This window comes from Trichoderma ghanense (assembly GCF_004382785.1).
Source record: "Trichoderma ghanense strain CCMA-1212 chromosome Unknown scaffold_5, whole genome shotgun sequence".
Lineage (NCBI taxonomy): Eukaryota > Fungi > Ascomycota > Sordariomycetes > Hypocreales > Hypocreaceae > Trichoderma > Trichoderma ghanense.
In genome coordinates, this window is record NW_027395668.1 from 741515 (window position 1) to 767674 (window position 26160).

General features: G+C 55.4%; 8 protein-coding genes across 8 annotated transcripts; 4 read left to right on the top strand and 4 right to left on the bottom strand.

The window, feature by feature from the left end:
• Nucleotides 1–65: 65 nt before the first annotated feature.
• Nucleotides 66–995, top strand: CCMA1212_005197 (uncharacterized protein; the record flags this gene model as incomplete). The annotated part of the gene is made up of 3 exons (XM_073702467.1): nt 66–144; nt 210–859; nt 921–995. 3 exons carry the CDS (start codon nt 66–68, stop codon nt 993–995), a joined length of 804 nt encoding a protein of 267 aa, XP_073559127.1.
• Nucleotides 996–1415: 420 nt separating this feature from the next.
• Nucleotides 1416–4670, top strand: CCMA1212_005198 (GPI transamidase component PIG-S-like protein; the record flags this gene model as incomplete). Its single annotated transcript, XM_073702468.1, has 5 exons — nt 1416–1423; nt 1507–1798; nt 1859–3228; nt 3609–3815; nt 3893–4670. The coding sequence occupies 5 exons, from the start codon at nt 1416–1418 to the stop codon at nt 4668–4670; spliced, it is 2655 nt and encodes an 884-aa protein (XP_073559124.1).
• Nucleotides 4671–4848: 178 nt separating this feature from the next.
• On the bottom strand, nt 4849–6507 carry CCMA1212_005200 (Choline transport protein; the record flags this gene model as incomplete). The annotated part of the gene is made up of 1 exon (XM_073702469.1): nt 4849–6507. The coding sequence occupies one exon, from the start codon at nt 6505–6507 to the stop codon at nt 4849–4851; it is 1659 nt and encodes a 552-aa protein (XP_073558696.1).
• A 2944-nt stretch (nt 6508–9451) lies between these two features.
• Nucleotides 9452–10057, bottom strand: CCMA1212_005201 (uncharacterized protein; the record flags this gene model as incomplete). Its single annotated transcript, XM_073702470.1, has 1 exon — nt 9452–10057. The coding sequence occupies one exon, from the start codon at nt 10055–10057 to the stop codon at nt 9452–9454; it is 606 nt and encodes a 201-aa protein (XP_073558695.1).
• A 604-nt stretch (nt 10058–10661) lies between these two features.
• On the top strand, nt 10662–12454 carry CCMA1212_005202 (uncharacterized protein; the record flags this gene model as incomplete). The annotated part of the gene is made up of 3 exons (XM_073702471.1): nt 10662–10950; nt 11221–11819; nt 11930–12454. Coding segments are annotated over 3 exons (1413 nt in total), but the record flags the coding sequence as incomplete, so codon positions are not given.
• Nucleotides 12455–13209: 755 nt separating this feature from the next.
• On the bottom strand, nt 13210–14721 carry CCMA1212_005203 (Protoheme IX farnesyltransferase; the record flags this gene model as incomplete). Its single annotated transcript, XM_073702472.1, has 1 exon — nt 13210–14721. One exon carries the CDS (start codon nt 14719–14721, stop codon nt 13210–13212), a length of 1512 nt encoding a protein of 503 aa, XP_073558697.1.
• Nucleotides 14722–16317: 1596 nt separating this feature from the next.
• Nucleotides 16318–21406, top strand: CCMA1212_005204 (uncharacterized protein; the record flags this gene model as incomplete). Its single annotated transcript, XM_073702473.1, has 4 exons — nt 16318–16825; nt 16880–19570; nt 19643–20625; nt 20687–21406. 4 exons carry the CDS (start codon nt 16318–16320, stop codon nt 21404–21406), a joined length of 4902 nt encoding a protein of 1633 aa, XP_073558700.1.
• A 466-nt stretch (nt 21407–21872) lies between these two features.
• On the bottom strand, nt 21873–25675 carry CCMA1212_005205 (DNA mismatch repair protein msh6; the record flags this gene model as incomplete). The annotated part of the gene is made up of 2 exons (XM_073702474.1): nt 21873–25021; nt 25084–25675. The coding sequence occupies 2 exons, from the start codon at nt 25673–25675 to the stop codon at nt 21873–21875; spliced, it is 3741 nt and encodes a 1246-aa protein (XP_073558699.1).
• Nucleotides 25676–26160: the final 485 nt, after the last annotated feature.

Genomic DNA, 26160 nt, shown 5'->3' on the forward strand with positions numbered 1-26160 from the left:
GGAAATGGCTGATGGAAGATCGAGTCAAAGGCGCTGAATCTAGGCAAAGCACTGATCAAGGCACAATGGCGGCTCAGAACAAGTTCACAACCTGTACCTTTGTTCTGAAGAAATGCGACTTCTCTAGCCCTTCGCTTGCATCCAGTGAGTAGTCACCCCAGTGGATGGCTGTAACCGAATAGGGGCCAATCTACTAACCCACCTGTTAGCATGTGTGAAGAACTTTTGCCAGGGAGAGCCATATGGCTTTGGCTCTTGCACAGCGGACTTCGCCGGCGTACCCGCAGAGTGCTGCTCGCAGAGCATGGTTGGTGATGTAGCACAATGCATGGCCAACTTCCAGCAGCAGCAGGGATACGGCATCTTTGGCGACGCTTGTCTTTCCGTGGAGCGATTTGTGACCGACTGCGAGAACGCCAACTCCGGGTTCGATACGGCAACTTTCGAGCAGCAGGCCAGCTGTCTTTGCTACGACAGCAACAACAACTATGCTCCAGACACGTGGGATAATGCGGTGGCCACCTGCGTCAGCACTGGGGAGAGTGCCCATCCGACCATCTGGAGCGCCTTGCAGAGGAATTCGGAAGTAGTTGGCCTGTGTACCAAGTTTGCTGGTGCTGCGGCCACAACCGGTGCCGCGACAAACGGCCCCGTCCCGACTGATTCGGCGAGTTTTACTGCTACCGACGGCGTTTCTCCGAGAACAACAGCAGCTGACACGGCGACTCCAACCGAGACAGGCTCGAGGGCGGCTGGAACCACGAATTCGAGCGACCAGACCACAGCGGGATCAAGTGCGACCCGCAGTGCAGCCGCGACGACTACGACGAGCAGCTCGGCCGGCGTTCGGAAGGGACAGGTGAGTCAAGGCATCGAGCTCTCTGAGGGTGATTGGATGCATGCTGATACCATGGTAAAAGACGAGCTATATCCAGTTGAAGTGGGCAGCTGTAGGCCTTGGGCTTGTGCTGCCTTCATTCATGATGACCCTGTGACTGGCAAATCATTGGTCATGATATGCGGCACATGGGTGATCTGGATCAATTAGCTTTCATTCAATGTTTCTTTCTTTCTGATTGGTTTTCATGTCGGCTCCAAGCAGTTGGTTGATCTGGCACATGGCGTTGAATGTGGCTTGCAGACAGCTCGTAGCGGCTGTTAGTAGTTAAAGAGATGGTGCCGAATCTGAACTTCAGCAGCTGGTTGTCAATCCAAGCAGCATCATGACCAGATGATGCTGGAAGGCAGGACGCAAGAGGAATGAAATCGAGGACGAAATGGAATCCGGTGATGTGAAGAAGAACAAGTTCATCGGGCTGTTTCGTCATCGCAGGGAAGGTACCTTGATGACATTGCTGGCAGCAGCGAGTGGCCTTCACGTGACTGCGCGGTACATGTACCCAAGGTACCTGTCAATGGACTTGTACCTGAATTCATGCCACTTCGCCCCTGGTCAGTCCAGATCGGCTGGACAAGGTAGAGAGACCATCGTCGCGAACCTCCCAGAATCACGTCGACGGCACCGATTCACGTCGCTCCAGCTGCCCTCGCAATCATGGCGTCCGGGGAAGCAGAGCATCCGCAGGCATCCGGCAGCTCTGCGCCTGTCGACTCTGCCTCTCCTGCGCCGGCGTTGCCTCCTCCCGAGAAGCCGTCGGCAGTCAGACAGCGGTCATATGTCGTGCTGTCCTTCTGGCTGGTGGTGCTTCTGCTCGGGCTGCCCATCTGGTGGAAGACGACGGCCATCTACCGCGCCGAATTGCCTCTGGACAGCATGCTGAAATGGGCTGACGGCAAGGTATGAGATGATATCTGATTCCCCGGCCCTCAAGCTATGCTGACGCTGGATGGTTTATAGGCCTGTCGACCCGTCTTTCCCCTCCAGATCTCGATACAGGCGGACGCTCTCCAGGAGCAAGAGGCGCACAATCTTATCCGACTGACGCAGCATGCATTGGACGACCTCAACGACTTCTCCGGCCACCATCTGCGCCTGCAACTTGCGCCGCGCAATGCGCCTCTCCCAAAAGACGACTTCCGAACAGCCTTGACGATCCGCCTCCAGCCCGGTACGAGCACTTCGGCATCGCTAAACCAAGAGTCCGCTGTTCTCGACATCACCTACCCTCCCAATTACGTTCCGTCTCTCACGTCGCCATCCTCCCCCCTTGCATCCTACATCACCAACGAGCTCCGAGCCACCTTTGCCGAGGAACAGTCCATCATATCATACCTTCTCTCTACGTCGTCCATGTCCACCGGCGTGCGCCCCCAAGGCCTGAGCGCCGAGGCTGCCGAGGCCCTCTCGAAGCGAACGACGCGATCTCTGCGATACGCCCCGACATATCACCTCACCTTCTCGCTCTTCACAGCCAATGGCGTGCCTAACACGTGGGACATCGAGGCCGCCCTGGACGAATACATCAGGCCTATGCTGGAAGTTCTGCGTCCCATCCACAACTTCACCATTGACACCCAAGTTCAGCTGTACGCCGTCCCTGGCGTGCAGTCTCAGGTGCTTAGCAAGGAACACCTTTCGTCGTTTATCAATGCTGCTGAGTGGCCGCTGTCGCCATCTATTGGCAAGGCGCCAACGGTCAACTTTGTCATCTACGTTGGAAACCAGACGGTTGCGCTGGATGCCGAGACGGAAACGTCTCAGTCTTGGATGATACCGCAATGGGGCACCGTGTACCTGCTCTCCCATCCGGACACGGTCAGCCATGTATCGGTTGAGGAGCTGAAACAGCCCATGCTTACTTTCGGCGGCCACTTGCTGTCCCTGCTGGGCACTCCTCAGTCGGGATCTCTACCTTTGCGACTCTCCACCTTGGGTCGCATCCGATCTACTGACCTGTTACTCCGTGCCTCGTCTACTCTGGGGTCCCTTGCGAGACTGTCTCTTGCGCTGCCATCCATCTCAATCCCTCGCAGCGTCGCCGATGGTGTTTCAAAGACGATGCATCACCTGGAGCTTGCTTGCGCCGATCTTGGCGGGCCTGAAGGGCTGATGCACGCGCGGATTGCCGAGGAAGAGGCAGAGAGGGCTTTCTTTGAGAAGAGCATGGTGGGACAGTTGTATTTCCCAGACGAGCACAAGATCGCCGTCTACCTGCCGTTGCTTGGGCCGGTGTTTGTGCCGCTGATCCTAGGGCTCATCAACGAGATCAAGAAGCTCGTCAAGGAGGCGAAGCAGAAGGCGCTGGATGCTAGAAGCAAGAAACATCAGTAGCAAGTTTGTCTAGATTTGTTTTGATTATATAATAGAAAGATACCCACGATTTCCACCTCTCTCTCTTTCTCTCACTCTTTGATTGGTTTTGTTTGTTCTCCATTCCATTGAATCGCTGCTGAGTGGAAGTGACGTGACGGCGAAGCTACCAAGTAAGAGCGAATACCTACGGGCCCTACTTAGGTAGAAGCTTCCCCGGATGATTAATTGGAGCTGCCCAGTCTCTTCAGCAACCAAAAATCTCCATCTCCACCACAAAGACCGACAAAGCCGTCGTCAGCAGTGGTTAAGCTCGAAATACATTCTGTCGTCGGCCTCAAAATGCGAAAAAGAAGAAGATGCTGCCCCAGCCATCCGTCACGCTAACGATCCCCAGCATCCACGACGGCACGCCACTCGAGTGCCGCATCTACCACCCAGCCTCGTGTTCGCGCAGCCCGCAGTCCGAGCCTTGGAGGCGGCACGCGGCTGTCTTTGCGCATCCTTATGCTCCGCTGGGCGGGAGTTTTGACGACGGGATAGTGGACGCTGTGGCGGCTCAGCTGCTGCGCAAGGGATATTTACTGGGGACGTTCAATTTCAGGTGCGTTGTATCCATGTGGCGGGAACTGGCATGGGGATGAACCCGTCAGCTAATGAAAAGCAACGATACGGGTGCAGAGGCGCTGGACAATCTGGTGGGAGAACGTCATGGACGGCAAGGCCGGAGCGCGACGACTACATCAGCTTCGTCGGCTTCGTGGCGCATTATGTCCATGGTCTGGTGTCGTCTGGTGACGACGATGAGACGCGCTTGAATAGCCAGCGACCTCCTGTCCTGCTGATGGCGGGTTACTCTTACGGAGCCATGATCACGACGCAATTGCCGCCTCTCAACGAGCTTCTGGAGCTTTTTTCTTCTCCGGACAGCGGATCCCATGCCGCTCAAATTCGACTGCGGGCTGAAGGCTGGGCTGAGAAGCAGAGGCACATCTTGCGGGAAGCTCAGGCCCAACACAGGTCCCCCGACAGCGCAAGCGATTCAGCGAGTCCCAACCGCCTAATCCCGGCAAACGGCAGGCTTTCACCCATCAACGGCTTCACCATGCCCCGGCCCGCGTACTTGCTCGTCTCTCCGCTGCAGGGCCTCGTTACGCACCTCGCCACCATGTCCCTGATGCCGTCGGTACTCGCAAGGCGAAGGCCTCCTCAGCAAGATCCCGGTGCCGAGGCCAAGCTTGTACAGAACCCCACGTTGGCCGTGTTCGGAGACTGTGACATCTTTGTGCCCGTGGGCAAGCTGCGTGCTTGGGTGGCGCGGCTGAGCTCGCAGCCGGCGTCTCAGTTTCGCGGACATGAGATTCCGTCGGCGGGTCATTTCTGGGCTGAAGAGGGAGTGCTGCATGCAATGTTAGACTTGGTTTGTGAGTTTGCTTATACTCTTTACGACAGCGATTAGACTTGTGGGTGTTTTTATACGCTCGATAGAATCATGGCACAGGGACCCTTCCCGAATGCAGCTGTCAGCTCGCCTATTATCATGGTACAATATCATTGATCACCCCGTTCTAGCTTGTCTTTTTACATATCTTCTCATGGTTTCAAGGATTCCCTACAGAATCCCGATGATACAGCCCCTATTTCATATCTTCAGCTGCGACAGTCTGCGGATTTGGCTCATCGTACGAGAGTTCGCGCACAACCTGGCCCACCAGCTCTTCATCCATCTGCATAAAGGAAACACGGCCCTTGACGAACCAAAAGGCAACAGCAGCAACAAGCATGACGCCAAAAACAGCAATGGCGTAGTTCATGTCGCTGGGAGCAGGGTTAGGCACGCCAGGGAAGAGGAAAAAGACGGTGGTGATGGCGCAGTAAATGATGGAGACGATGTTGAGAGGCGTGCCGAGCCGACCCAGGCGGAACTCTCCAGGCGGCAGCTTGTCGCGGCCGACGAGGAGGAGGACGATGATGGGCATGGCGTAGGAGACGGTCAGGGCGATGGTGCTGACGCTGAGAATGGCCTCGAGCACCGTGTTTGCGAAGAGATACAGAACGCCCACCAGGCTGATGAGGAATGCCTGCAGCCACAACGCACGACCTGGAACCTGCCATGTGGGATCCACGTAGGAAAAGTACGCAGCAAAGGGGATACCGCCGTCGCGCGCGAAACTCCATGTCAGGCGGGAGGAGGAAGTCAAGACGCTGACTCCCTGGCCCATCCCATTGAAGATGAAGAGGGCAACCAGCGTGGCGGCGCCGTTGAGTCCGACAGTTTCCTGCAGCAGTTCGACAAACGGTAAGCCCGTGGGAGGATTCAGGACATTGTCGAGGTTCTGGATGGTGAAGAGGCAAACGACCATGAAGATGAAGCCGGAGATGGCACCGCAGATGACGGACAAGTACATAGTCTTTGGCCCGTTGCGACGCGGCGCAGGAATCTCCTCGACCATGTGGATGACGGAGTCAAAGGCCGTGAGGCCGTACGCGCCCTGGACAAGGCCCATGAACCAGGTGACGCCGTCGGGCCAGCCCGTCTGGTTGATCCAGGTGCCGAAGACGAACTTGGCCGACTGGAACTTGAGGTCGTCCTTGACGCCGACGGAGATGAGCAGCGCCAGGCCGATGACGAAGAAGAGGCCGACGTACCAGATGCCGACGAAGTTGTTGAACCAGGGCAGGAAGCGGTCGCTGCGGCAGCCGACGTGGTTGATGGCGGTGAAGAAGACGGTGATGCCGACGTAGACGAGGAACTGCACCCAGCCCTTGCCCGCCCCGTCCCACTCCGGGTCGAACATGACCTTCATGCCGAGCAGGAACTCGGTCATGAAGGCGTTCTGCGATGCCGTGAGCGTCCACCACCCAAAGGTGTTGATCCACGCGCACATGTAGGCCGTGAAGCGGCCCAGGGGCGTCTGGCTCAGCTGCGAGATCCAAAAGGCCTGGCCCAGCGCCGTGGGCATGCTGCTGCAGAGCTCGCCCATGGACACGGCGACGCAGACGTTGCACAGGGTGACGACGGTGAGCCCCCAGAGGACGGCGACGGGCCCGCCGTTGGTCAGCCCGCTGGACAGGCCCTGCGCCTCGGTCGAGTAGGTGCCCAGGACGCAGAAGGCGAGGGCGAGCATGCTCCAGATGTCGAACTTGCGGGTCAGGGCTTGGGAATGGCCGAGGGCGGCGAGGTCGACGGCATCGCGGGTGGCTTGGTCGACGGTGTCGGGGTCGTCGTTGTTGTCGATGAGCTTGGTGATGTTGGGGGCTTTCTTGCCGCTGCTGCTGCCGCTGCTGCTTGCCATCTTTGTTGTTGTTGTTGTTGTTGTTGTTGTTTGGGTTGTTTCTTGGGTTTTGTGTCTGCCTCTTTTTGATATTGCTTTGTGGTGGTGCGAGGCGAAGGCTGCGAATGGACGAGCAGATAGCGAGACAGCATTCCCAGTTTATGAGAGTCGAGGTTTTCGGCAGATGTCTCAGAATTATAAATCAACCACGAGTTTGCAGGGTCTTTTTCATCTTCGTATAAAAGAGGGAGAAGCAGGAAACGCAGATATCCGGGTGGTCGGGCACGCCATGGAGTTTATGTGGTAGTATATCCCTGCCTCGGCCCCTTCTCCTCACCTTGCCCATTTGACTTGCACAGAGGTACGAGGGTACCTGCACGCTACTCCGTACAGCTTGTTTTGCACAGCTGCTGTCGTTACGCAGGTTCTGCAACCTCCTCCCTCTTTCAACCCCTGCAGACTTGGACGTTTGCTTATCTCTCGCAACCGCCTCAGCGACAGCCCCCGATCGCAGGCTCAAGCTTCCAATGCGTGTGGCACACCTCTCCGACGAATCTAGGCGATAAGAAGTCTAGGTGACATAAAAGGGGGGGAAGGCGAAGTTCGCAGCAACTTGATAGAGTGGAAAAGAACTCAATTACTGATGCCAGCCTATGTACTTCGTCCAAAGCACCGGACTTGCAAACCCGGTCGAGCAAGAGAACAAGATGATAACGACGGGGTCCCTGCTTGATAGGGCGCGCCGCTGATAACGCTGGATCCTCGTTCCGCTTCCTTGAGGGGGGGTCGCTAAGATACAGCTAAGCCAGGGTTACCCCGGACTTCCCCAGATTTCTGCCGCCCTCCTACCAGGCCCAAGCCTCAAGTCCTTCTTTTCTCTGCCGCTTTTCCTTGAACAGCCGGGTTATGGATCGGCACGATGGAGGACAACGACTTGGAAACCAAGAATCTCCCCTCCTCCGTTGTCGATGGCTTGTGGCTTGGTTGGTTCTTTTGCTGGTTTATGCCTGTGATCGGTCTAGTGTTGTGTCTTCCCGTTGGCTACGGGGGCAGTTCGTTTTGAAGCTCCGGGATTTGTCGCCTCCTCCCGGCCCGAGTGTTTATAGATGCATTCATTACAACGGACATCATTTACAGTCAGCTAGTGAAACGAATGGGTATCCAGATCTCGAAGGCCGTTCTCCAGCGAAAGAAAAAGGCGCTTGGACCTTATCAACCTATTTCGCCTTCTCTGCTACTATCATTCCCGATAGGATGCCTAAGCCTTGCCAATACCGTAGAACGTCAGCTATGATTGAATTGGGAAACTCGGCGAGAAAAGCACAAGGGTGAGACGGTCTTTAGATTGCAAAAGCATGTATAAGAAAGGCCGGAATCTAGTCTATTTCCCGTGACTAATAGCTTGAACTCGGGATGCACAGGTTGTTACTGATAGTAGATAGACAGATAGACAGATTGATAGAAAGAAACTTGGGTCTTGCTCATCTGGGTATGGTGTAGATACCGAGTGGGCGTCAAGGGCGCTGAGTCCATTGATTTGCTGACGGCTTCGGTTTCGATCTGCGGGTCCCGCAGATGGTGGACTTGGGTTGTCATTGTGCATGCGGGGAAACGAGGTTATCGGGCTTCGTGATTGCCATGGCCGTTCAGTTTGGTATTCTGTTCGGTTGATTTGGCTGTTTGTTTGTCGTCATGGTGGCGATGGTCGACTCGTACAGCCGCTGGACAGACGGGAGTCACTACGCTGGTGATACCGATTGACATCGACAGCATCCTGAAATTGCAGACAAAGGAAGCACTCTTTCTGTCGCCTGACATATTATTCTAAAGATATCCGAGCCCAACATGCTTTCAAAGCAGACATTGAAGCGACGGGAAGGCTCTGCTAGGAGGAGACGTGAAATTGAGAGCAAACTCCAGGGTAGGTGAGCAACCCTTCGGCAGAGGTACGTACCAGTCACCGTATACCCCGACGAGCCATCAGCCACGGGCTTCAAGATCGTTGTAAACTTCTGAATCAATTTGATGGCAAGAGTCGCGGAGCTGGAGGATCTGGGCCGGGCGCTGACAGAGCACGCCCAATGGACAGCCTCCTTCGCAGGGCGAGCAAGACACAGCCGTGAGCTACGTGTTCCTCATTGCCGCCCCCCCAGAAAGAGAGCGTCGAATGACCACAGTCTTCACCGAAAATGCCATTCTGCACTCGCAGCAGTCTCCTCCCTTGCCTCAACCCTCGCCATGTTACGCACATCTCGAGACATTTTTGTAAGCCGTCGTTGAGACATGGAAAGCCACCCACCCGAAATAGATGAATGACGTGATGCTCTGGCGACCTGGCAACTCGAAGAGCATGCGACCTCGATCGAGCGATGCTATTATTACACGCACTTCGTTTCTACAGGAGAGAGACAGCCAACACAGGGCAGAACCAACAGCAGGGCTACGCGCCTTTTTGTAGTTGTTGGTCGTTGACGCTTTATTCCAGGCATGCCCTTGGCCCAACAGGCGCATCGGATGAAACGCGCTCTTCTCTGCCCACGAGATCACGCTTGAAACGTCTCTCCGTCGTCACTGCCACCCTCAGAACCCCCACAAACAAGCCCGCCATGGCCGCTTTCCCGCAGCCGGCCTTACAAGCTCATCGACATCTGCAATCATGGACTCGATGCCCGCATGTTCATGCGAAATCTCGGCCGTCAGACGGTCTCACGGCGGCCCGGCCAGGCAAGGTACCGTTGCACCGGATGCTAGGCGGCAAGGTACAAGCGGAACAGCCTGCGGCGGCCGGGCCAATCAGACCAGCGCGGTAAGATCCTAGCGCGGCGCTTCTTGGGACCCCCGGCAGCCAGAAATAGATTGCGCTAGGGCTGTTTATGGACTAGCGCCAGTTGGCCCTTTGCCAGACGCGCGCTTGAAGCCGCTCAATGGACCAATCGCGCTGCATCCGCTTGTGGGACCTACTCCGCTAGCACAAAAGGGGACGGTTACCCATGTACGTCGACTTTCGTACCTTTGATGTCGACTCTGGCCTCCCTTGCCAGCCTTCCATCGCCAAACATACGACTTCGATACAAAACCGCGCAAAGAGGCCAGGATCTGTTCCCTTCCAGCACGGCAGCGCGGCAAAAGAAGAAGCAAGAGTCCCTGCAGCCCCACGCGTCTGCCATGTGCAACAGCCGGGGTTACCCATGCGAGAAAGGTTGTCTTGCCCTGGGAAGGGGAGAAGAGCATCTCGTTCCGGGCGGTCTAACCCTTCTTCTCCCCCCACGGTGGTTGATCCTCCCGCCGCAAAGAAGAATGTAAATGCAATGCAATGATCCCGCTCATTTCCTGTTGGCGCCGTAGTTCGCGGGTTTCTCCAGGGGTTGGAGATTGGCGATGGAGTCTTTTTCTTGCTCTTTTTGATGTCATTGCTGGGCTGGGCTCTGGGGTTGTGGATGGGGGTTACCGCCTGAGCCTTGTCTGCTGCGGGAGGCGACATCGCGGACATGCCAAATTTCTCTCCTACAAGGCAGAGAGTCTTTCGATACCACGTTGAGATTGACAAGAATGAAACCTCTTCAAGGGCCATGTGTCTGCGTCTGCGCCCTGTTTATCCATCTTGACGCTCGTAGCCGCCATACAGACTATAGCAAGCGCGCTTCCCAACGCCCGCCAGACGTATTTCCCTCCCACATATGCAACTTCTCTCTTCCCAAGTCCGTAGAGCAGCCCAGGCAATATGCCAGCCTTGCCAGACGAGATAGCCGCCTTTTGCCCAAACGGGAGCCCCTGTCTAACCGCCCGTGGCCCATATGCGCACCGCTGGGCCAGCCCGACCAATATCAGCGAGCCATTCTCGGCAGACTGAGCTCTTCAGATACACGCGCTCCGTTTCACATGTCCCATCCGGCTTAGATCTTCCCTTGTTTCATCCCGACAGCCGCCCACAAGGGGGGGTGGGCCCTGTTCAGTATGTGGTAGTAGTATTGGGATTGCGCTCTTCGTCTTGATCCTCTGGCCCAGAGATGACTGCATCGCCAGAGCTTAAAACAAGGCCCATGTCCTCCGGGAGCCTGCTTCTTGCTCTCCCTTGATTCCCCAGAAGCCCTGATTTTTTTCCTGTTTTACCATTATTTTCTTTTTCTTTTTTTTTCTCCCTGTCTCTGTCTGTGTGTTTTGCTTTTACTCAAGTTTCACTCGACTTGTTTCGGATTCTTGTTTCCTTCGCAACCCTATTGCTGTGCAATATTCCGTTTTTCCTGCGTGTTACTGCTCTACACCTCTCTTTTACTGTTTTCAACTCGTCGAGTTTGTGGAGATCTGCCCGTCATCAACATTCTTCGGGGACGTTTTCGAACCGCGCCCCCCCCCCCCCCTGCAGACGACTCGATCACCCCCCTCCTCTTTACGAGGAACCCAAGACCCTCACGGCAGACCGCACTGCAGGCCACTTCGGTCAAGACCGCGAGGACCCTCGGACCAGTCATATCGACCTTAATCAATAATTTGTTTCATTACTTGGCAAAGTGGTTACCGAGCCGGTCTCGTATCACCTCATCCAAGCATCGATCAGCATCGGGGCAACAACTTTCTTCCTTCTCCCCCCCCCAACGCAAACTCACTTCTCTCTCTTTCTGCCAACATCTTTGCCATATCATCCGACGTTCTTCCACCTGTGGCAACTTCTTCTTCTTCTTCTTACTCTTTCTCTCCTTGCCTCCTTTCGCTTTCTTTCTCCTGTTCTTCATCGAGCATCAACCCCCGACCAAAGTCGACAAACCGACCCCCCCTTAATGATGGCGAGACACACCAGAAACTCCAGCGAGCAGGGCTACAGTGGCCTCCAGACCGGCCTGGCGCCGTCTCCCATGTACGCCCCGTCCCGCATGCTCCCGGGAACCTACTACGACGTGCCCTCGTCCTCGTCCTCGTCCGCCATGCCGATTCCCCCACCGCTCGCTCAGCACCCTTCCACCCAGCAGCAGCAGCAGCCCTACGGCCCGTACTCGACCAGCGCCCCGTCGCCCACCCTGCCCATGCCCTCCTCGGCCCAGCCGTCCCAGCACCACCGGCCCAGCTCGGGCGCCTGGAACCCGCAGGACGACCAGCAGCTGCTCCAGGCGCGCATGCAGGGCCTCAACTGGAACCAGATCAGGGACCAGTACTTCCCGTCCAAGACGCCCAACGCCTGCCGGAAGCGCCACGAGCGGCTGATGGAGCGCAGGGGCGCCGACGACTGGGACGCCCGCAAGATGCAGACGCTGGCCAAGGAGTACATGAGCATGCGCAAGGAGATTTGGAGCGGTCTGGCTGCTCGCACCGGAGAGAAGTGGAGCGTTGTTGAGGCAAAGGTAAGGCCCTTCCCTTCCCCCTTCCAAACCCCTACCCCCCCTTTTCTTCTTTCTCAATATCATACAACATGAACAAACTTTCTAACATTGTCCGTTTCTTCAAACTCTAGTGCATGTCCAACGGCCTCAAGAACCTCCAGAGCGCCGCCCGCGCGGCCTCGCGCCGTGACCGTCTCGAGACGGGAGCTTCACTCACAGGGTATGACGACGATAGCGGCATTTCCGGCATCGGCCTGACCCCCGTTGATGAACTAGACGCATCCTACAGTAGCCCTGCTACGAGCTCGTCCGGCACACACTCCTTCTCCAGCTCCGCCAGCTACCATCACCAGCAGCAACACCAAAGCCAACATCACCAGCAGCAGCAGCATCTCCAGCTCCCTCACTCCCACTCCCACCTCCACCCTCACTCCCAGCACCACCAGAGCTCCTACAGCATGGCGGCTCCCGCGTACTACGGCGGCCACGGATACTCGTCGAGCGTCAGTTCCACGGCCAGCATGAGCCACGGCTACGTGTCCCGTGGTGGCACCGGCACGAGCCAGGACAGCAGCCCTTACTTGGATAGCCAGCGGCTGTCGACTGACATGGGCATCGAGTCTCTCGTTCATCGTCCCAATGGGGGCAAATTCTAATTATCCATCTCTCTCTCTCTCTCTCTCTTTTGACAAGCCTTTCATTATAATCATGGCGTTCCTTGTTTTGCATGCTTGTTGCTTTGCTTACCCCTTATTTCCCTACCCCCCCCTTTCCCACCTTTGTCGACATGGCACCTCTGACTCTTGTATGAGCTATGCCGCCATTCCTTTTGCTGGCCTTTTACGCGAAGGCGTGTTGTTTCTCCCTATTGCATTTGAGGCAATGGCGTTTGATGGCGTTTTGTTTTCTTTTAACACCCTCCTAATCCCCCTACCTACCAGTCCCGAGAAGAAAGTTGGGGAAAAAAGGAACAGAAGGAGAGAAAGAATTTCGGCACAGTTTTCTTTGTCATTTTTTTTTTCTCAAGAATCTGATAGATGCGAACGGGATATACAGATTGTTTGTTTTTGCTTGCCCCAGGGAGAAAAGGGGAAGGATCTGGAAGCGTTCTTCAATGATGTATAATAGTGACAGAGGCATCTTATGCATACGCAATCTGGTGGGAAGGAATTATAAATGTCGTTTTTTGCTTTTGCTTTGAACTATTTTGCTCGTCGTCCGCAAGGATTGCCATACCCAATACCATCTATCTAGTTGTACAAACAGCGTCTGCGTGGAAGGCTTTACTGTACATGCGCCGCTCAGGCACTATATCGAACACATACGTCTCTCCCCCTTTTAAGTCTTACAGAGACCCCAAGAAGCTATTCCTACATTGGAGCGGTACATCGTCACCGTCTTGATTGTGTCGTCATTTTTCTTGGCCGGCTGTCGGGGCAGACATGCTCGCCATCTCATCCATTTCCTCCTCCTCCCACTCTCCCTCCTCGTCCTCTCCAAAGACGCTCCTCCAGGCTCGGCTCCACATGCCCTTCTTGTGCAGCAGTGCGAGAATCATGACGCCAGGCAGATGCCAAACGCTGGCCCAGAAGAGGCCCCGTGCGCTCCCTTTGTGCCCTTCATACTTCCAGAAGCGGACAGCCTCACGGGCCAGCCAGAGGTTGATGGGCAGACTGGTCACGGCAAAGTACCAGTCCGTCACGCCGGCGGCACAAAGGCCAAAGCACAGGGGGAAAAAGACGAGGCTGTATCTCAAAGCGACACGCGCGTTTCGAGCCGGATTCGTCCACGCAAGCATGCGCAGGCCGGCCGCTTTGTATTCCTCGCGGATGGGCCAGCTCAAAGCCATGAAATGGGGAAATTGCCACGCAAAGAGGAGACCGGCGAGCAGCCAGCCACCAATGGACGAGCCGTCACTGGCCAAAAGCAGCTCTCGCCAGGATCCGTCCTTTGTTGCGGCTTCACCTGCTGCGGCAGCCCAACCCATCAATGGCGGGATTCCTCCCACGACTGCGCCGACCCAAGTGTTGAACGCAGTTACAGCTTTCAAAGGCGTATAGATGCCGGCGTAAAGAACAATGTTTGCAAGACCCAAGAATGAAACGGTGGGGTTGACGCCGAAATATAGGGCAGCAGCACCACCGACTCCACAGAGCATGGCAAACAATGCCGCCGCTCGGTTCGAAACCAGGCCCCTGACCAGCGGTCGGTTTCTTGTTCTCGACATCTTGGCATCGGTGGAAGGCTCGTAGAGCATGTTGAGCGTGTTTGCGCTTGCAGAGCACAGCGCAGTTCCCGTTGTCAGGAAGAAGAGCGTCAATGGGCTCAGGCTAGGCGTCTCGGTCATCGTCGGCGTCAGCATCTCGGGAACCGGATACAGCGCGTATGGTGCCATGGCCGACAAGACGACGAGGACCGTCAGGCGGGGTTTTGAGAGGGACAGAAAGGTGGAAATCGTTCGGCGGAGGGAGTCTTTAGGCTGCGACGCCGCGGCTGAGGTGAGGAGAGAGGAGGCATCGGGAGGCAGAGGAGCTTCGGAGGACGAGGATTGAGCAAGGGCTTGCTTGCGTGCTTGTCGTCGGCGGTGAGGAGCGAGATCTTCGAGTGACTGAGGAGTTTGCGACGCAGCGTTTGGTGGCGGGGTTGTCGAGGTTGAGGTTGAGGTGGAGGTTGCCCGCGAATTGCGCCTTGAAATGACAGAGTCAAGGCAGCTGGATCTGGCCAGCAGTCGGTTCTGGAGGAAGAAGACGGCGCCCAGCGGCGCATTGGCGCTTCGAGGCGCTTTCAAGCCTGGGCTGGTGGAAAGCCATATTCGCGATGCTGCAGCCGGCAATAGAGCTGATGCCGACGCTGATGCTCGGATGCTGCGCCTGGACAGCAGCTGGAGCTCCGGCGCAAGAGCCAAGATCAATGGTGACCGCATAATCGCCGACTATCAGAGCGCATGGCGTCTCATGCAGGCCTCAATCCATCTCCCGCCGTTTTTGCTGGTGATTATTGTCTCTTGCGGCGTCGGCGATGGCGGGCTATTTTCAGCACTGATCGGCTGATAGCTTTGGAGTTTTTGTTGGTTTTACTGCATTCGGGTATCGGACGGGCGCACGTGTTGTATCATGTGACTGACCTCGTCCTCATCCCGAGGCAAGTGGTTGAGAGCTTGCTCCTTCTATTATTGTTTCGTTGGGTACCTATGTACCTACTATGAGGAAAATGTCCCAGCCTCAGAAGCAGATTATCCATTTCTTTCTTCTCCAAAATTCTGCGCAATCCTCAGAGACAACATGATCGTGGGCCTACTGAAGGGTGACTTGCAGCCTACGTCTGGGTACCTGGTGACGGCAGTTCTTGCGTTCGAAGAGTAGGTATCTGGCTGTAGACGGACCTTCTCGAATGTCCACTTCACTTCATTTTCCTTTCGTTTCTGGAAGATGCTCATTGGAGCGGCAGTGTCCATTGTTCAAATGTATTTGGTTGCTATTACATCACAGGAGACGCGCCTGTTTCGACCATCTTTCGACTTGTGAAGAAAGTAAGTGGCTCCTTTGAAGACCGACAACAAGAGTGCTGACCCAAAGGTAGAGGCATTGTCTTCACGTCTGGGCGGAGCAAGCATTGCAAGAGAAGGTAAAGCCCAGTCAAAAGGTTCTTTCGGCTGTGGCTCACGAGAATTTCCGAAAGCAGCATCAAAGAAGGTGTTCCAGATATTTCACGACATCAGTGCGCCTGCAAGGAACCGCCTTTCACCAACCAGGAGTTGCTATTCATGCTGAGCCATTATCGGACCAACAAAGGGTCGAACCAAGGAAACCTGAGACGAAGGCAGTCGATCAGCGAGACAGCAAAGACTAATTGAAGACGGACGCAATGACGCGATTGGTTTTCCCCAGGAGTCGTGACGCCCGGATATCGGTAGAGTATAGATCATCTCTCGAGCATCAGCGAAATGTAACTGACTGCTGCTTGAACCGCTACTATCTACCATGGCGTTGACGAGATGCTCAAAGGAACTGCAATTTTGCCGTATGTGAGTCTTGGTCAAGGCGTATACGTGAACTAGAACTGGAGTCGATGTTGCTTTCATCCTATTGACTGACCCTCACAGGATTATGTGGCTGTCGCATGTGCGTCTCCTATTCCTGAAGACTCGAACGACAAAGGAGTCTTGAGACAAGCTTCAAAATACAATGGTATTGCAACAAAGACGTTTATCCATAACCCAAAAATAACCTTACGGTGCTTGCTACTCCTGGCATACCAAAACCCATATATAGTTTCAATTCCAGGTCAATGCCTCTGGTTCCGCGAGTCCACCTTTGACGAGTTCTGATCTTTTTGCTTCCCTTATGCTTGCACCATTCTCTTTCGAACCCCTATCAGAATTACCCCATGTTCTTATACTATTGCTGCGACATTGCCAAAGTGAATCGCAGTCACCTTTTCTCTATTTTGATTGTCCCCTAGAGCACTTGCTTCATCAAAGAGAGCAGACTGACATTGACATCCTGGACACCCTACTAGCATGGAGCCAAAAGCAGGCGTCCGAGAAGCTCTTCTCGGTGGCTCCAAATGCGTCTCAGCAGTCACTGAAGAAGAAGCCCAGAGGCGAGTTGACGTCGCCGTTTCTCCCAATGACAAGAAATGGGTTGATGTACATCAGGTGTTTCGTGATCTCCTGGCAGACAGCGACAAAACCATCGGTCAAGTTCTTTCTGCCTTCTTTACGCCCCACGAGATTCGCCTGTTCACCCTATCTCAGTCGGCCATCCTGAGAGCCATACAACAGGACTACACCTACCGATTCCACCGACTCTTGCGAGGCCGATTCAAAGGCCTTACGCCAGACATCCCTACTAAGTTGACGATGCTGTACTTTGGACTTCCTACTGAGCCAGAAGATCTCTCATTGACTGGGACGACTCGTGGTATGGAAGTGCCAAAGCTGAAGCCGTCACGAGGCGCTGTTGATCCGCCATTGCATTTTCTTACCGCGCATCAAGAGCGCAATTGGGGGGATGAGACATTTCTAGGTAAGTTTTTTTATTGACTCGATTCTGAGTGACTCGCCTACTGATTGCTTCTAGTCGAAAAGGACTCATATCCCCCGAGACCGTTCCGACACTTTCTGAAGAGACCACCGTTCATTCTGAGGGAAGAGCAACTCAGAGATGAACAGCCATTTGTACACCTTCGAGGAGGTGGAAGAGACGACGACAGCGACTGGGCTGAGGACAATTTCAGCGGCCTCAGCTCCAGCTCCAGCGACAGAGATGACGATGAAGGCGGCAGCGATGCAGATTTTACAATGGAACATCAGCCCGGCCGCATTGAAATTGGTTCCAACGCAGAGTCTGAAGACGTCAACATGCAAGAGACGGGCAGTGATGAAGACATCTCCTCAGAGAAGCAGGCAGCCCCTCAAAGCGGAAACTGGATCAACCTCTATGGGTTTCAGGGACGGGTGCCCTTCGTCTCAGGAGACCGGCAGACGTACGAGGATGCCATCAGAAGGTTGCTATCTCTGGGGCCTCAAGACTGCGAAGACTTCTCCCTCGTGCATTTTGACGACAATGCTAACACCATCGGCACAATCCACGACACCCTCCCCCTCAAGCGCGATAGTACAACATTGCACTTCATCGCCGAAAAAGTCCCCAAGGGAAGAAGGTTCCCTCCAAGCAGTCGGCACACGTTCTTCATCAAGCTTGAAAAGGAGTCAGTTCCCGACCATTGGCAGCCCAGCGAGGAACAACTCAACACCACTGTCTCTTGTGTTCTCTACACCCCTGACGGAGAAAATTCACAAATGACTGGGGCTCCCGCTTCGTGTTGCTATTTGAGTTTCCCGGGTCCTCACGGCTCTCGGCCATCTCAGGAAGCAGTGCGTGGATGGGGTGCTGACCAGTGCAACAAATACTTGAAGACCGCCTTCGAGGTCCTGCTGGGCCAACCCAAGGGCCCGTTCCACCATGCATTCTTTCGGCTCGGTCAATGCGATTCTGATTTCGCCACTGCTCCTCCACTTTATGGGTTTTCTGCTTTCAGCTCTTCCGACATCCTGTCGCTGGTTCCATCCGGCGATGGAACGCTCTCGAGCCTGAAATGCAACAAGCTTGGCGATAAGGAGATTGCCTTTGTGCTGCCTGGCTTCGGATTTACTGGCAGCGTACAAATCGACAAGAGCGGCAAAGATACTGTCACCAACTTGTTGTCTTTCATCCGACAAATGATCTCTTCAGCCTTCGGCGACAGCGTCAAGCACCTCAAGTACGTGCGCTTGCTCGATGGTCGCGCAACGGTGGGCCCCAAAATCAACAGAAACCAGGAATATTATTCCATCCGAATGTCTGACGATATGCCCCAAAACTCCGAGACCAGCTTTGCTTCAGCTTTGTCCAAGATTGTCGCTGCAGGCAATCCTTTTGTTCTTGTGTATCCAGAGTGGGAGCTGGGCCAGAGCTTCCTTGCTACATCGGGAGACGACGGAACCGAGCATCGTGTGCGACTGCCTCCTTTGTCTTCAACACTGGATGAGCTACGGCGTTCGGTGACTGATCTGATGTCTCGCGCTGGGCTTAATCCCAAACGCCACGAACAGCTGCACGCTGGTGATGCCTTCATCAGCATTCAACCCCGGTTCGACTATGAGCCTGCGAGTGCCCAGGTTGACGCGCCGTGTTTCTTCATCGGACCCGAAGCCACAGACGAACAGTGGTTCAGCATTCGCGCCAGGATTACGACTTCTGCGGCCAGCATCAAGATTCACGACTCGGAGGCATTCGATTGGCGGGCTCAGGTCGACAAGCCTTGTGTCTGGGGTCCACGATATGGATCCATCGCGGGCGTCAAGTCTGCGACCAAGAACCCCGAAAAGGGGGTGACGAAGAGACAGAACAGAGGGGAGCATGTCCAGAAGGTCATCGATGATGCAACCCAGGAGAATGTCAGCAACCTGTTTGAAAACGCGGTTCGAGAGCCAGTCTTCACTTCGGCCGCTTCCAATGGAGAGGGAAAGCCCGCGAACAAGACTCATGCCAACCCGACCACGATCCCTCGTCGTTTGGGAGCTGCAGCAGGCGGTAGCAATCTGCGGCAAAGGGCGTGGGCTGTGCAGCCCAGCATTTCTGACAACTACGGACGGCTTCCACGGCTGGCCAACTCCGGCATTCAGCTTCCGGCATATGCGCCTCCTCTTGAGCACATGCTTCGCACAGGCCCCAGGATGCCGATGATATCAAAGGCTATCCTGACGCCCACTGAGCAAGGGGAACTACAGCGCATCGCCTGGGACTTGCGTGGCCTGTGCCTTAAGCGCACCATGAGATGCCCGTATGAGGGTTGCCGATTCGCCTACCGAATTGACAACCAGCAAGCCGTGATCAGGCATTTGGAGGCTTCCCATACCGGCAGAAAGTGTATGTGGTGCAACGATGTCATGCTGGGACATTGGAACTCGGCAAAGGTTCACCGGCATATGAGAGAGAAGCATAGGGATATGCTCATGGAGGCGCTCGGTGTGAACAAGGCCGCGATCCGGCGGTTCGACGGCCAAGGAACCATCACCATACCCCTGAGAAAGGTGGAGAGGCATGATAAGCCTCCGCCCACGGACCCGGCCTCTGGTGCAATGGATGTTGAGGAGCCAAGGTCGCATGTGGGCGACCCCACGAAGAGTTCCGGGTTCTGCGATCGCTGCGGCGGCGAGGCCAGCTACCCCAATGCTGGCGAAAGGGCGAATCATGATGCCCAGTGCAATGGATCCAGCGCTGTGTCCGGTAAGTATTGCCTCTACTGTGGCCAAGGGTTCGAGAGTACGACCACTCAGGCTGACTGGAATCGCAACGCAGCTCATATGGCTGTGTGTTATGGAGAGAAGGGGGGCGCCTCGTCTCTCCTGCAAAAGCCAGACGTTGCCGCGTTCCGCCAGCAGCAGAAAAACCTTCGATTGCAGGTCGTGGAAGCCGGCTTCGACGCCATTGAGTCTGACGAGGAGGAGCGTGGCCCGGAAGACATGGACGTCGATGATGCCCATGAACGGCCCGGACGACCAAAGCCTGCGGGAAGTCCGAAGGAGGGAGGACGAGTACAAGCTGCGGTGGGCCACCTGGTGGACGAGTTCAGTCAGTCATTGAGCGCAGCAATGGAAACTGCGGGAGCTGGTCACAAAGCGCCCCTGATTACCACTCTCAATCCGAATGTCCGTCGCTATGACCAGAGGGCTCTCCGAGACGTTCTGCTCAGACAAATGCCCAAGAGCCCATCGGATGAACACACGACAACATCTGCGGATAACACCCCCGACAGCAACACCCCTGATCAGCCCTCAAGCCGACCATCAAGCCCAGATCCATTGGCAGAAAAGGGCGAGAAGAAGAAAGGCGAGTCTCATGTTCAAGGAGCGGTCAAACTCTTTGAGCTCGAAGATGATTCTGTAGATTCAGACTCTGGTCCAGACGACGGGTCTGAATTCGGAGAAGAAGACGGACGAGCTGAACATGGCTCGGACGACGAGTCAGACGCCGAACTCCAAGGCAATGCGGCAAGCGCGAAACGCCGCAAACCGAGAGGCAGACCGCGAGGAAGGCAGGGCGACCGCGACTACAAGTACGAAGCCGATGAGGACGACGACGAAGATAGCGAGAGCGACGTGGATGGACAGCGAGCCAGGCCGCCTCGACGTGATCCATCTCCGAACTGGCACAGGGTGCTCGGGCCCGATGACCCGGATTTCGAACCGACTGACGAGTATTACTGCTCGAAATGCTTCCGCAAGGCTCCCAAGAAGCACAACAGGGACAGGTCGCCACTGGGAAGAACCAAGGAAATCGAGGTAAGCCACCTCCCAGAAGCAGCCTTTGTGTCTAGATGAACTGACATGCCCTTCTCCATAGCTTCACTACGATTCCACCCGCTGCTGCGGAATCCGTCGCGGCATAGGATCCATCAAGCGCCTCCCCAACCGCAGCGGCTGGATCCCCGCGAGCATCATGCCCAAGCCCCTGACCAACCTCCGCAAGCAGTTCCTCCGGCGATACCCCTCCTACGCGCGCACGCTGTACCCCCTCCACGCCACCAACGCCAACGGCTCCTACTGGCGCTCCGACCCTAACAACGACGACAACCAAGACTGGTGGTCCATCCCCTGGCCGCCGTACAGAGGCTTGGCTCCTTTGCCCAACGGCTGGGTTGCCCCTGACGTGGCCGATGCTCCTGTTGCTGGAAAGGCCCGTCAGCAGTTTCAACTGAAGCCGGTGGCGGATCCGACGTATCGCGATGGGAAGGGCGATGTCACGGAGTCTGATGACGATGATGAGGTTGAATCCGATAAGGACACTCATGGAAAGAGGAAGAGAAAGAGCAGGCCTTCTTCGGCATTCACAAGCAGAAAGGCCGCTCCCACACCTTCCAAGGAAGCCCAGAAATCCACTCCGAAGAAGGCAGACAAGGTGAATGCTCAGAGGCCATTAAAGAGGAGAAAGACGCCCATGCTGCAGAAAGTCTTGAAAGCGAACGCTGCGGCATCGAAGAAGGTGATGAAGAAGAAGAAGGACACGGAAAAGGTGGTGCCGCCGGTCAGGCGATCGACGAGGAAACGCCAAAAGACGGGATAAAGATACTGCGCTGGCCGCAGGATTTGTGTCATGGATTGGTGTGTTTGGTGTTTTTGTCACTGATTTGGTAGAGTTGTTACTTGCCCTTGGAAGCGTTTCGTGTTGAAGCAGGTTATTGTTTGTTTTGCATTTCATTGGAAGAGGCGAAAAGAATGTTTGGAGTGTTACTTGCATCGTTGTGAGTTTCATGAACAGATGGACGTTGCTTTGTTGTTGTGCAGTTATTGTGTCTAATATATATGTATCGTTGGGTTTATTCATCTCCCTTTTACGCCCGAAGCCGCAACGCGTGATCCATATATGCCTCTCGAAATGCCATCAACAAATTCCCTATCAACAAATGCCCATATACACCCATTCCGCTTCGTGAGTTCAATGAAGAAATTCCCCCCGCAATGCTTTTCATGCCATGGCAAAGGGAGACCCGAAAGAAAGAAAAGAGAAGAAAAGTTGCAAAGGAGAAACATCACAGGCTCTCAATGGCCCTGAGCAAAACGTCCACCCCCTGGGCCCCCACGTCCCCCTTATCCTCAAGCAGCGAACCGACGTCGCTGAGGATGCCCAGCGGAATGTAGCACCCCGTCTTGGCCTTGTCGAGGCTGTCCTTGAGACGGCTGGTGTGCTCCCATTCCTTTGCGGCGATCTCAGCTCTCCTAATGACGCGGTCCGAGATGCCGCACATGGCGGCGCAGTGCATGCCGAAACTGCCCTCCGCGACGCCATCTTCCAGCTTGTACAGGAACGTGATGCGGCGCTCTGCGTCGTCGACGTGGATCTGCATGCGGCGAGCACGAATCTCGGGATGGTTCTCAAACTCGGTGGCGAGAGAGTGGTAGTGCGTCGCGAAGAAGCCGATGCAGCCGATGTGGGTTGCCACATGATGCAGGACAGCTTGCGCGACGGCGACACCGTCGTATGAGCTCGTGCCTCGACCCAGCTCGTCGAGGATGACGAGGGAGCGGGGAGTGGCCTCGGAGAGGATCTTCTTCGTCTCGGAGAGTTCTACGAAGAAGGTGGATTGCGCGGCAAAGATGTTGTCGTTGGCTCCCAGACGGGACATGATGCGATCAACGGGGGTGAGGCGAGCCGACCTGGCCGGAACGAAGCAGCCAACCTGAGCCATGATGACGGCAATGCACGACTTTGGCGAGGTTAGATTCTGGACGGAAAGAAGGAGATGTTCTTGGGGAACGGAGATGAAAAAGCTTACCATTCTGAGAACCGTCGACTTACCAGCCGCGTTGGCACCGGTAAGAAGGTTAATCTTGGCCTGGTCACCACCGAGCTTGATGTCGTTGGGAATGAAGTCGTGCACCGTGTTGATCATGCAGGGATGTCGCAGCTCTTCAAACTCCAAGACGCTGCGCTCCTCTTCGACAAACTGCGGCCTGCAGCCTGGCTCTCCAAGGGACATGGATGCCTTGGCAAGACTAACCAGGCAGTCCAGCTGGGCAATGATTTTGATGGCTCTCAGCCACGTCTCGTAGTCAACGTCAAACTTCTTGCAGAAGCGCGACGCAACTTCCCGGATGAGCTGGGAGTGAGTCTCCTCGGCCTCTTGGAGTTCTCGGACAAGAGTGGTGAGCTCGGTGAAGTACCACCGCTTGACGTCCTTGGTCGCAGACATTTGACGCCAGCTGGAAGGAATCTTGACACTCTTGGGCGCTTCGATTTGATAGATTTCTTTGCCGATATCGGTAAACTTGAGGGTTTTGCACTTGAGCTCCGTCTTCTTTTCTGCCAGCAAATCGTCCAGCTGACTCTTGATCTCTTCGATTCGAGCCACGCTCGCGTCAAAGTCTTCGTCCACGCCGCTCTCTGGAATCATCAACTTCTCTTCCCTGGCCCTCTGCCGATCGAATGCCGTGCTCCAGTAAGCCAGCGGCTCCTCAAGGTTGGGCATGGATGAGATCAGCCTATCGAGCAGGCCATTCCCACCCTTGAAGGCGCCGACAAGAGTCATTGTGTACTCGATTTGCTCGAAACCCTCAAGGACGCGGACAAAGTCTTCCGGTTTGCAAGCACCGGCGTGGATGCGCGAGATGAGTCGCTCAAGATCCGGCATCTTGACGAGCTGAGAGGCGAACTGCTCGCGAATGGACGGATCGGCATTCAACAACTCGACGGCATCTAAACGCTCGTTGATACGATCAATGTCGCATAGCGGGTGAGCAACCCATTGGCGGAACAGACGCTTGCCAAAGGGAGTGATGCACTTATTAAGTAGACCAAACAGGGTGCCGTCAGTGTTGCCATTAACAGTGTTTGAAAACAGCTCCAGGTTGGTCAGAGTCTGGCCATCCAGAACAAGGGTGCTATTCTTCTGGATGGGTTTGTACACCTCAAAGTTGCCCTGAGATAGCAAGGGGGCCTCCAGCTTGAGGAATCGGAGATAGGAGACAAGGCCGCCAACGGCAGACATGACGAGATCGTTGTCTTTGAGTTCCTGGAGGGCTTCTGGCCACACCTCTTCTCCGTCTTCCTCTTTGACAAAGTATTTTCCGCAGGCGAGTTCTCGTCTGGAGGTATCGGCATCCCAGAATTCTGTGCCTGGTTTTAGGTGCGTCCATATGGTGGTAGGGCTCGTGTTGTTCTTGAGGATGCGAAGAGATTTTGTGGACAGGCCGGACTTTTCAAGCAAAAGCTCCCGAGGGCCGATTTGAGCGACCAATGTTTCAAACTTGGTCCGATCAACGTCGTCGACGAACCCGGAGAGAAAGAATCTGCCAGTCGCAGTATCGGCGAAGGCAATACCAAAGGCTGGCAAGTCGTCCACCACAGATTCCTTGATGGCGACGCAGTACGCAGCCATGTCGTCCTGGAGCATGCTGCCATCAACCAGAGTTCCCGCCGTCAAGATGCAGCCCAGCTTTCGGGAGATGACCTTGTCAGCCTTCTTGCCGCTCTTGTCCTGCCGCTCTCTCATCTCCTTGCCCAGGTTGGTCTCCATCTGCTCTACACGGGCCACCTTGTACTGCTTCGCAATGAACTGGTTGACCCAGTGGTCAAGGGAGCCCTCGGGGACGCCGACCATGCGCATGTTGACTCGATCCGTCATCTTAAAGTCAAACTCCTGGTGACCAATGGTTGCGTCCTTTTCGTAAAGCTCGTAGAACTTGCCCTTCTTGAAGAAGACGATTGTGTCCCAGAGATCTTGCTTAATCTCCCAGTACTGCTTCTCAAAGGGAGAAAACTTGGCCCACGCGCCTGGAGGAATGAAGATGGTGCGGGGGTCATAATCTGGATCCGTGGGCGGACGCTTTTCCTTGTCTCGAATGTTAGCGAGCCAAGGGTAACGCTCGTCCGGCTCCTTCATGTACGCCTTTTCCTTCATCTTGGGGTCCTTTGTCACGACTCGATCCGCCGGTGTGACGACGGGCTGCTTTTCGGTAGAATCCGGGTCGTAGGACCACTGCTTCGCCGTGGAGGTGGCGGGAAGGTCATCCAAATCCATATCATCGAGAGTCGTCGTGATCTGTTCCGTATTCTCCTTGGTGGATGGCGAGATATTGGTGCGCTTGCGCGCTGACGAGGGTTTCGACGGACGCTTCCTCTTCTTGGATCGAGAAGTCTCTCCATCAGACTCGTCCGACACGACAAAGTCATCCATGTCATCTGCATCTGTTGTCAGCTCTTTGCGTCTCTGGCATTGGCGAGAAGGGCGTGACAATACGAACCCTCTTCTTCTTGCCCGGCCGTCTCGCTCCCGCCGTATTCATCTTCGTCGTCGACGACGTTGTTGCGGGCCCTACCACGCCGCCGAGCCTGCGAAGCCGCTCCGTAGGCGAAGGGTTCATCCTCATCCGAGGACTCGGCATAGTTGATGGCCTTTTTCCCCTGCACAAGTTGGTCAGCAACGGGTGACTGGAGAATTGCAAACAAGGAGACGCAAACCTTTCTAACTGGGCTGCTCGGGGCCATGTCGCTATCCGAGGCCTTGATCGACCTGCTCTTGGTTCGCTTGACGGTCGACTCCGTGTTCTCCTGCGAGCTCGGGGGCTCTGGAGCATCGCTGGAGGGCAGCGGGGTGGAGAGCTTGGTGGAGGGCTTCGCCTTGGGCAGAGAGTTGGCCTTTGTCTCTTTGAGAGGGGAGGAGTGCTGGTGATCGGACGAGACCTTTTCTCGGGCTGCGGAGGGCGCCGGGACGGGCGACGACTTTTGGAAGAAGGACATGATGGATTTCTGCTTGGTCGAGGAGGGGGCTGCCGCAGCCGGCCGGGCGGCCTTTGCTGGCGTGCGAGCAGCGCCCGCTGCCTTGTCACTGGGCATCGTGATTCAGCGCAGACCGAGCACGGCGATGCAACAGCGACGGAAGCGGAGGAGAGGAGAGAACGGCCGCGCAAGAGATGCGCAGCAGATTGGCAATTCTTTGGGAGCAGACGAGGAACGGACGAGTATCAATGGTGGAAAGATGTTGTTTTCAAAGAATAGACCGCTTAAGAAATTGACAACCCAGCAGCCAAGCGGCGAGCTGAGGACTTAACACAACGACATGGGATCGAGCACAGAAAACCGAGAGAGAGCGAACCATGGACCCTTGCAAGAGAAGAGTGGCAGATGCACCGCGTCGCGATCGCGTCTCGACTCGATAACCGCTGCCGATTGGCCTTATCTCGCGTAAAGTGGCGCCAGATACACAGGCATACTGTCTTGCGCACTGTACCGTTCGCTGGAGTACGATGCTTGCTCTCTGCAAGAGAAGCCACTAGATTACAGGTTCCTTGGATCCTTGCATCCTCCGGGATCAACTTGGA